The sequence below is a fragment of the Bison bison genome, unplaced genomic scaffold (genome assembly GCF_000754665.1).
Source record: "Bison bison bison isolate TAMUID 2011002044 unplaced genomic scaffold, Bison_UMD1.0 scf7180017864212, whole genome shotgun sequence".
In the NCBI taxonomy this organism is placed as follows: Eukaryota; Metazoa; Chordata; class Mammalia; order Artiodactyla; family Bovidae; genus Bison; species Bison bison.
The window spans coordinates 3,615,304-3,626,581 of NW_011494784.1; the positions used below are offsets into that span (position 1 = coordinate 3,615,304).

General features: G+C 44.3%; 1 protein-coding gene across 1 annotated transcript in view; it reads left to right on the plus strand.

The window, feature by feature from the left end:
* The window catches only part of PCSK5 (proprotein convertase subtilisin/kexin type 5), a 610,290-nt gene that overhangs the window by 579,282 nt on the left and 19,730 nt on the right, over nucleotides 1-11,278 (plus strand). Inside the window, exons 36-39 of the mRNA XM_010844912.1 lie at nucleotides 317-553; nucleotides 2,957-3,187; nucleotides 5,496-5,673; nucleotides 7,795-8,012. Of these exons, the coding sequence (XP_010843214.1) occupies nucleotides 317-553; nucleotides 2,957-3,187; nucleotides 5,496-5,673; nucleotides 7,795-8,012 (864 nt within the window). The remainder of the gene's footprint in view (nucleotides 1-316; nucleotides 554-2,956; nucleotides 3,188-5,495; nucleotides 5,674-7,794; nucleotides 8,013-11,278) is intronic.

Consider the following 11,278-nt stretch of genomic DNA (forward strand, 5'->3'; position numbering starts at 1 on the left):
ATATCTGATTTTTGAAACCCCATGGACTGTAGCCCACCAGGCTCCTCTGTCCATGGGATTCTCCAGGCAAAGATACTGGAGCAGTTTACCATTTCCTTCTCCAGGAAATCTTTCTGACCCAGATATTGAACCCATGTATCTCCTGTGTCTCCTGCATTGGCAGGCAAATTCTTGGCCACTTGCATCACCTGGGAAGCCCCTGGGAGGATGGGGGTGAGGCAAATGTACCCCGGAGTCAAATGGGTCAAAGTGGTAGGGGATGGGCTAGCCCACTGCAAAACAAATAAATTCCTTCTGCTGCTTCCCCCTCCCCCAGAGTGCATGCCTGAGTTCTTCCTGCACAAGGATGCATGCCACCAGTCCTGTCCCAGCCACTTCTACGCAGACGGGCGCCACTGTGTCTCCTGCCATGAAGACTGTCTGGAGTGCAGTGGTCCCTGGGCGGATGACTGCGACCTCTGTGCCGAGGCGTCCTTGGTTCTCTACGATGGGCAGTGTTTAGATGAGTGTCCAGAAGGAACTTACTTGGAAAAAGAGACTAAGGTCTGCAAAGGTAAAGATTTCGGGGTGTGTGGCCAAGCACCACGTCCCAGGGAACCCACGAGGATGATGGGTTTCTACTGAGAGAAAGCAGGTCTGAGGTTTGTACAGTTCCAGCCCCAGAGCTGCAATCTCAACACTATACCTGCTCTAGTTTATTATTTATTTTTAAATGAATCATTCCTTAGCTTCATGATGTAACTTATTAGCACTGAATAATGTTGACCTGATCAAAAGGGATTCTCGGGTGAAGATTTACAACAGAGATGCTGAGCCTTTGAAAGTCATCCAAATTATAGAAAATTTTTCTCAAAATGTTAATTCATTAGAGGATCATAGCAGTGTAAGGAAAGCTGTGCCACAGAGGGTTTTCTCCATGCTTTTTGTCTCCCTAAAGCCCCCTCCCCCTCATCATCACCTGCAGGCAGCCTCTACTGCCTGGGGTCCTCTATTCCACATCCCATTTGGCATTTCAACCCCTGTAGATTCAAGAAAGGATCTGTTATTAATTATGCCTCCTTATATTTTAACTAGGCATGAATTCTTTGCTTCCTATTAGTTGTCAGGAAATAGAAAAATTAATTAAATATACTGTCCACCACTAGAGGAATTCTAAAGCAAGTAAGAGAAGCATTCTGATTGAAAGGACTTTCCTTTTCCCCCCAGTTTTATTATTGAGATATAATTGACATATATATCCTTGTATAAGTTTAAGGTGTATGATGTGATGATTTGATATATGTATATATTGATAAATGGTGACCACAATAAGGTCGACCAGCTAATACAGCCATAGTTTTGTTTTTGTTTGTTTGTTTGTTTCCGGTAAGAACACTTAAGCTCTACTCTTAGCAACTTTCAAGTATACAATATACTATTGTTAACTACAATCACAGGATTCACTGCAATGAGGCAGTTAGTGGTAATTTAGTTCCTCGAAAGAAGTGAAAGTGTTAGTCGCTCAGCCCAGTCCAACTCTTTGTGACCCCACTGACCCCAGCACACTCCTCTGTCCATGGAATTCTTCAGGCAAGAATACTGGAGTGAGTTGCCATTTCCTTCTCCAGGAGAGCTTCTCAACCCAAGGATCAAATCTGGGTCCTCTGCATTGCAGGCAGATTCTCTATCATCTGAGCCACCAGGGAATCAGCTTAGCTCCTTATGTTGCCACTAAGCAAATCCAGACGCAGGCCCCCTAACCACAGTGAGAGCTAGAGGATGAACTCACGTGGCAGGAGAACCTCGTGGCCACCCACATCCTAGAACGTATTCAGGAAATGTGTCTGGTCAAACGTGAAGATACAGTACGTTCCTACAGTCTTTCTGATCTAACCTTACGATCTGGATATACCTTTCTGTGTGTTTTACGTAAAGCCCTATTTAGTGACAATGTTCCCCCCATTTGTGAAAGCACATGAAGATGAGCGGCTGTACCTGTGTAGCTAACCTTATCGTGGTCACTACTTTGCAATATATGCATATATCAAATCATCACATTGTACACCTTAAACGTACACAATGCTGTATGTTCTTTTTATCTCTATAAACCTGAAGGAAAGGGGCTGGGAGCGAGCACATGAGGAGGCTGCAAACCTATGGGTCAGTTTCCACAAGAAGGTTAAGGACTTGGCCAGAGGCCACCTGCCTGCAGGCCATCCTGCCTGCACTAGGGTAGGAACTGAGGATCGACTGGGCCTTTCCCTGGTGTTCAATAATAAAAGTAATCTGCCATATAGATAACTTTACAAGTTTTGAGTACATGTTCTTAATCTTCCTGATTTAATTTTCTTATTGAAAAAGCCCTCTGGTTCTCATCCCTGGTTGCCCATTAGAACCACCAGAGGAGCTTTAAAAAATACAGATGACTGAACTCAGGCCAGCTCAGCTATTGGGAATTAACCTGTTATATTCCAGGCTCTCTAATGGGCACTCTGGTTTTCAAAATGACTATAAAAGAGGTTTATGTCTTTTTTTAATCAAGAGGTATTTACAATACACATTGGCAATTTTTATGTTAGTAATAAGCTCAAACTACTGGGAGGTCAGCAGAGGACCACAGAGGAGGAGTTACAGTGGTGAGAAGCCCACATACTAGTGTGTGACTTTGCTAGCACAGAACTGCTGGTTATTATCATGCTGCAGTTTGTGTAATTATGGTAGCTCTTACTAACATCTCTGAGGTGACTGCTGCAAGAAGGGACTGCCTGGGGATTGCAGAGAAAGTGAATCAGACATTTTTTTTCTCGTCTTGCAACAAGAATGCTCCACCCTAGAGCCCAACTCCTGGCCCCACACCCTTGACACAGAGCCCTAGAAATCTCTGAGCAAGGACAGCGAGCACACATTTCAAGGAACTGATTCCCTCGAGGGGTGACCTGACTCTCTCTCTCGTGTGCTGTCCCCATCCCACCTGCAGACTGTCAAAAGTCCTGCCGCACCTGCTCGTCCTCGGGGGCCTGCACGACGTGTCAGGAAGGCCTGAGGGTGAACAACCATGGGGGCTGTGTGCCTCACACCGAATGCGCTGCCACGGAGTACTGGGACAAGGAGGCACAGGCATGTGAGGCCTGTCATGCCAAGTGCCTCCACTGCACGGGGCCCTCAGAGTTCCAGTGTCAAACCTGCCTGCGCGACAGCCTCCTGCTCAGTGAGTAACTTCTCCTCAGAGGAGAGCTTGTCTTCCCCTCCATCTGGGAGACTACCTTGTACAATGCCTGGTGCCCTGCAGGAATTGGTGTCTTTTTTTTTTTTTTCTTTTCTTTTTCAATTTTTCACTCTGTATTTGGAAATTTTGAAGCCTACAGAAAAGATGCAAGAGGGAGAATAGTACAAAGAGCTCTGCACACGTGCCCTGTACCAACTGACCCCCACTGGCCTTACATATGCTTCCTCTCACTCACTCACCTCCCTATAGAAAACATTTGAGGACTTCAGTCTTCCTTATCCATCTGTCTTAGCTCCTCTTTCATATATCTCAGTAAACCTTCTTCCCAGCAGTTGCGGCTTCTTGAGACCATTCCAGATCTCGTCTCATCCCAATGCCCAAAACTTCTTTTCTAATTATCCCCAATATAGAGTGTTACCAGAGACCACCTCAGGTGCCTTCATACAGACAGAAGCTATCTTATCACTGTATCTCTAACTAGAAATAGAAATTAGACTAGGACCGAGATTTCAGTACTTGTGGTCCCCGCCAAAGCTGGATGCAGGATGTCAAAGACCTGGTCTTCTCGTATTCTCCCACCCTGCCCCTTACCGCCACCCCATCAAGGTCAGGCTACTTATAAACTAGATAACTCCTCTGGAGGCTGTGGTAGTCTGAATAAGGCTCTCCCTAAAAATGTACATGACCTAATCCTCAGACCCCGTGAATATGTTACTTTACATGGCAAAAAATATTTGCAGATGTGATTAATTAATTTAATAGGACTATTCTGTATTATCACAAGGGTCCTTTTAAGAGGGAGGCAGGACAAAACAGAGTCAGTAGTTGAAGTCTATGTGATGTCAGACCATTGGAATATTGAGAAGAAACTGGAGGAGAAGGCTACAAGCCAAGGCATGCAGATGACCTTTAGAAGCTAGAAAAAGCAAAGAAACAGATCTTCCCTCAGAGTCTCTAAAAGGAACACAATCCCCTAGACCCACGTTAGACTTCTGACTTCCAGAATAATAAATTTGCACTATTCTAAGCCTACACATTTGTGGTAAGAGGAACCTAATACACAGGTGCTTCAACTTAGGGGTATTCAGGCCTCCCCCCGAGTTAATTAGATAACATTAGCTAGACAATAAACCACTGTCAACATCCATCTTTAACAGAATAGCCACTGAACCAAAACTGGCATTGTGCTGGAAAAGCAGAGATGAATGACATGACCGCTGTCCCTAAGCAGCTCAGAGTCTCCCAGGACAGAGTTTGGGTGGATCAACAGCACTAACAGCAACTCTAATATCATTTAGGGGTTTTTTGTTGTTGTTCCCACCAGTGCCTGTGCAAATGCTGATTGAAGTTACAGAGACACACCGGCTTCTGGTCTAGAGGTTTGTGACCAGTGGCTCATATTAACAAGGCAGGAGAGCCTGGCTTCTGTTCTATGAGGTTAAGCAGAAGCCAGGGAAGAAGGTGCCTCTAAGACTGCATGTTAAACTGTGAAGCCAGAAAATCTCATGTTTTAACTTTATCAGGAATCCACCCTTGCCTTCCACCCCCTAAATATTGTCAAGGAAGGTGAAAAGGCAAGAATCAAGACTCCACCAGGATGGGTGGAGGAAAGACTGGGGTTATGTGGGGCTGAACAACAAAGCTCCAACTCATCTTGCTGAGCAGAGGATTCATGGTTAGAATCTAATTCTTTAAATACATGGGCAGAAAGAGAGTCTCACTGCCCAGAGAACTTTGTGTCTCAATGGTAATGTTGTATGTCTGTCCTCCTACCACTGAGGAAACAAAGTTTAAAATTCATTTTAATTCACTTGTATTTCAAGAGTCACACTGTCTGGACAGCACAGCAAAGCTGACGGTAAAATCTCATAGTTTAGGCTAAAAATAGTTGAAATTGTAAGAACTTGTCATCGCACTGACCCTGCACTTTGTTTTCTTGAATGGAGCCCTGATTCCTGCCATCCCAGCACCCCTGCCCCAAATGTTCTCCCTATCCTTGGAGGCCCTTAACTTCCTCCTGCATACTCTGACAGACAGTGGTTTCTGTCCTGCCCACCACAGTCCATCCACTCTGACCTCTGTTTTTCCTCAACTCCTAATGACCTTATGGTTGATACTTGGACATTCATCTTAGCTCCTTGGATACTCATCAGTCCACAGGGTCACTGTCTCATTCCTCCTGCATCCCCTCTCATCACCCCCAACCCTGGTAAACAGTGGGGAGCATATAGAGCTTTGGAAGACCCATGTCATACTTGACATCAGGTCAGACTCTTTCCTCCCTTGGCAGACACAACCTGCGTGCAGGACTGCCCCGAAGGCTACTACGCTGATGAGGACAGCCACCGGTGTGCCTCCTGCCACAGCTCTTGTAGGACATGTGAAGGACGACACAGCATGCAATGCCTCTCCTGCCAGCCAGGCTGGTTCCAGCTGGGACAGGAGTGCCTGACCCAGTGCAGAGAAGGGTAAGATGCTCAACACACTAGCCCATAATCACTCCAGATTTCACTGTTAGCAAACCCATTCTGCGAATGAGGAAGCTAAATCCTGGAACACTTAGATAGCCAGACTGAAGTCTTACTGCCAGTAAGAAACAAAGATGAGAGTCCAACCCAAATGCAATTGCTCTCTAGAGGATTTCAGCCAGTTCACAGTCATGGAAGAGTAAACAGGAAAGGCAGAGGGACCCAATGAGGTAACACACAGAGTCAGACTGTCAAGTCAGACCCACATGCCAAACATCACCAATTGGAAGGACACAATAATTACAAGGCAGAGGTGATTCTTCTCTTAGAGAAGCCCATGACCATGAAAGTAGGTTCTTTCTCTTCTGGATCTGTTCTGATCATATTTAATACATGAGGTCTAAGCAATGGATGTGGAGCATTGATTTTTATAAAGGGCACAATTTCCATTAAATATCTCCACTTTTACCCCACTAATTCTCCCCACTTTTACCCCACTAATTCTCCAACTGCCATGCCCCCATTAATCCACAAATTGCAGGTTTAGCTACCATAAGCAACCTAGATACACAGATGTGTCCTTTTAAAAGCATCTCACAGATAAGAGCTCTCCATCCTATGCTTATTCTGCTAGGAAACACTGAGTGTGTTTATCAGAAGGTCTAGTAACCAGCACATTTGGAAGAGGATTTGACTGGGTCATCTCTTCTGCCACCAGGCATCCCCAGAAGAGATAAAGACTGATTACAGGTCTGTTGTTAACTCTTCCTTCCCAGTCAGTAACCTAAAGCATTGAGAGTTTCCAGACCCAAATTACAGGGCTATAATCTTGGACTTTCCCCAAATGCTCTTGACCAAATGTGCACATCCTTATCTTCAGTTCTTTGTCTTGTGTTTTGATTCACCTCATTCATTCAACACATGCTTAATATAGAGTTAAGGTGAGTAGTACAAAGACTTTGTAAGAGCCTATTCTTCTTATATATCTCTTTCCCAGAAAATTATAAGCTCCTGGAAGAAAAACACATCTTATTTTTCACACAAGTTTCTACAACACTCAGCACAGAGCCACACACATTAGCAGCTCTCAAAAAACACCAGTCACATAAATCAATAAAGAAAGGTTCCTGCCAGACTAGAGAGGGAATGGGGTGGCCTGGCTCAGCCCTTCATCTTTATCTTAGTAAGTGCTTGAAAAATCTGGATCCCATATAAAGAATCTCCATCTTCCTCAAATCAAATCATTAGATACTCTTATGCAGACACACACACACACAAAAAAAATAATCTAAAAAGATTGCAGAACATGCAATTAAGAAAACAATTACTCCATAGTAAGTGAAGTTCCCTTTTGGAAGTGAGGCACAGGTTGCCATAAATCCCTTAAATGGGGAATAAATAGGGTATTAATTAGATATAAGTGGCTATTTTATTGATATAGTTCCTTTCGTAAAATCACTCATCCACATGCATAAACTTTGTGTGTTAAATCCCCTTGGGAAGGCAGGTGTATACTCTTCTGTACCCTGACCCCATGCACATCATTATTTTGGTATTTAACCTCAGAACATTTTTAAGGCCCAGTTACTGTTTGTACTTATGCATGAGATCCTCTTCCAGGCTATGAGGTTCAAGTGATTTCGTAGTCACCTCATGCCAAAAAAAGGGCATCCCTGATGACTCAGACAGTAAAGAATCTGCCTGCAATGCAAGAGACCCAGGTTCAGTCCCTGGATTAGGAAGATTCCCTGGAGAAGGGAATGGCAATCCACTCCAGTATTCTTGCCTGGAGAATTCCATGGATAGAGGAGCCTGGCTGATTACAGTCCATGAAGTCTCAAAGAGTCGGACTTGACTGAGCAACTGAACGACAACTTGGTGTGATCTGTGCTAGGTCCTTCCACGTGTGTCATCTAACGTAATCCCCACAGATATCAGGGAGGGATTGTAATGTTCAATTTATGGATAAGAAAATGAGACTCAAGAGATGTATTAGTATAATTGGTAATGAATCTAATAAGTATATTCTAAAAGCACTCAGTTTGTAACCATGATTTTTCCCACCACACCCAACCTCTGAGCAAGCTTAGTACTGATCCTTTGCTTCTCTCCTTGGTTCAGATATTATGCAGAAAACTCCACAGGACAGTGCAAGAGGTGCCACAGGAGCTGCAAGGCCTGCCAGGGCCCGCAGCCCACAGACTGCCTGTCCTGCGATCCATTCTTCTTTCTGCTCCGCTCCAAAGGACAGTGCCATCGCACCTGTCCAGAGCATTACTACATGGAGCCAAGCACCCAGACCTGTGAGAGATGCCATCCGACCTGTGATAAATGCAAAGGTGAGGACCCATCTAATCATGTTGCACATGTGAATGGAAAAATGCAAAGTTTTTCTTTCTGCTTTTTCCTTCTCTCCTTCCATCACCTTTGGAGGTTCCTCTTGCTTGCCAACCTCATAGCCGACCCTCTCTAAGATCAGCACCCGATGCTCTCTTTCAGCTTCTGTGCATTAGCCCTCTACCCCTAACTGCTCCTGCACCACACTGCTGCCTCATCAGATCCTCCCATCCTTCAAGGCCCAGATACAGACATCATCCCCTACAGCAAGTGTTTTCCACCTACTGCCTTCCTTCTCTGCCTGACTAACTTGGAATCTGCCAGGCAGAATTAATTTCGTTATTTCAACAATTATGTTGGCCTAAAATTGTTCCAAGCTCCATCTTATTCTCCAGAGACCTACTTGTCTGTCTCAGAGATTCTTAAAATCAACATGTCCCAGAATAAATACAATCTGGGTTTCCTCTGATATTCACTCCTTCTGTTAATGGATCCACTGTCCAACAAATTGCCCAGGTCTGATATCTTGAAGTTATCTTTCATTTGCCTCCTGTACACTCACATATCCTCCAACAGTGGTAAACTTCAAGGCCTATTTATTCTCCCCACTAAACATTTCTCTGCTCAGATTTCTTTCTCAATTCCTACTATCCTGATTCTTTATTCTTAGCATCTTAGATAATTTTCTGAAATAGTTGGCACACCACCCCAACTCTGGTCTTGCTACTCCATACCCAGGTCATCCTGCACAATAAGTAATCCCAGAGTAATCTTTCTAAAATTCAACTTCGCTCATTTTTCTCCATAGTCTGACACACAATATTATGGTGAATTCCTCTCAACATTTAAGAAAGAAATACCTCCTATGATGTTTTTATTCTTAAAATATATTAGATTAATATTGATAGCTGATAGGATACATTCCAATCATCTTGGCTATAACTTGCTCTTTTTCTATATAAATTTTATAATCAGTCACATATCATTTAAAGAATCCCTTGGATATTAATGCATTGCACTGAAATCCATCTTTACAATCTGGAGTCATCATGTTTATAAACATGGTATAGCAACCAGTCCATTCTGAAGGAGATCAGCCCTGGGATTTCTTTGGAAGGAATGATGCTAAAGCTGAAACTCCAGTACTTTGGCCACCTCATGCGAAGAGTTGACTCATTGGAAAAGACTCTGATGCTGGGAGGAATTGGGGGCAGGAGGAGAAGGGGACGACAGAGGATGAGATGGCTGGATGGCATCACTGACTTGATGGACGTGAGGATAAGCGAACTCCGGGAGATGGTGATGGACAGGGAGGCCTGGCATGCTGCGATTCATGGGGTCACAAAGAGTCGGACACGACTGAGCAGCTTCACTTTCACTTTCCACTTTCATGCATTGGAGAAGGAAATGGCAACCCACTCCAGTGTTCTTGCCTGGAGAATCCCAGGGACGGGGGAGCCTGGTGGGCTGCTGTCTATGGGGTCGCACAGAGTCGGACACGACTGAAGCGACTTAGCAGTAGCAGGAGCAACTGAACTGACTGACTGATAGCTATCTCTCCAATCTACACACTCACTCTTTTTCCTGATACTTTAAATAAATGTTATCTATCTTTAAAAAGTAACTGAATTCTTTCCTCAGTCAGTCCTCTTAGTTTATAGTCTCAACTCTCCTTCCATATACCTTGAACCTGGAACCACCCAGAACCACTCAGCAGCCACCAAATAGATCATCACTTTCATGCCTCCATGACTTTTACCTGTGCATTTCTTCCTCCTGGAGAACAACACTATTAACTCTCAAGTTAAAGACCCAGGTTGAATGTCATCTTCTCTTGAAGCCTTATTTAATCTTCCCAGAAATCTTTCTTCTTCCTAATTTTACAGTCACAGCTGTTTTTACATTACATTTCAATTAAACATGTCCGTCTCTCTTACTAATTGTAAGACCCTCAAAGCAAGGACTGGACCACATTCATTTTGTAGCCCCTATTTCTAGTCTAGAGTATCATACATAGTAAGTTTTCACTAAGTGTTTTCCAAATGGATGAATGAATAGAAAACAAATAAATTCTAATGTCTTTTTGCAAATCAAAAAATGTCAGGCACTCTGTAGCCAACCAGTCCTCTGTTAAGCTCTCAGACTTATTATTCTACCTGACTGATAGTGTAAGGACGTCTCTCTGCTAATAAGACTCTCCATTGATTTCAGGGTAGAATCTTAGTAGCTTTGCATAGGAAGTTCTTCATAATGAGACTCTGCTCATAGTCACCTCTTATCCCTCCTCCTCCTCCACCACCATCCTCTTGCTGCTGCTGCTAAGTCACTTCAGTCGTGTCCAACTCTGTGCAACCCCATGGACTGCAGCCTACCAGGGTCCCCCGTCCCTGGGATTCTCCAGGCAAAAACACAGGAGTGGGTTGCCATTTCCTTATCCAATGCATGAAAGTGAAAAGTGAAAGTGAAGTTGCTCAGTCGTGTCTGACTCTTAGTGACCCCATGGACTGCAGCCCACCAGGCTCCTCCATCCATGGGATTTTCCAGGCAAGAGTACTGGAGTGGGGTGCCATTGCCTTCTCCAACCATCCTCTTATCCAAGCATGATTATTTACTGTAAACCTGAGCCAACCATGCTGTTTCTCCTTCTGGGGTACTTCTCCAGCCTGTTTTGTCTGGCTACCTCTTTTCCACCTGTTAGAGTCAGCATTGTCTCTAGAAAGCCTCCTGTAACCTGTCTCCACTTATCTGTGTTTGATAAGTACACTACAATCATTCACCTTTTTATTTATGCAACACTTATCGAGCACTATGACCCAGATAATGCCAATACAACTGTGAACAGGAAAAACAGGTTCCCTGCGGTCAAAAGGGCATATTTTATAATTGCTTGCTTACTTTTTTGTCTCTCTTCCTCTAGACTGAGATCCTCAAATGCACACAGTAATGTGTCTTGCTTACCTTAGCTTCTCTAGCACTTGGCATGGTCACGGGAACGGGTGGCAGTGGCAGTGGGTTACTTCAAGGGCTCCTGCAGGCGATGGTGGGGACCTCAAGCCAGGGCAGCAGAGGTCTGGTTAACAGGCAGAGCCCCACACCTGCTCAAGGCCCAGGTTATGGTAGCAGCTACAAATGTCAGTTTAGTCAAGGTTATGGTTTTTCCAGTGGTCATGTATGGATGTGAAAGTTGGACTGTGAAGAAAGCTGAGCACCAAGGAATTGATGCTTTTGAACTGTGGTGTCGGAGAAGACTCTTGAGAGTCCCTTGGAC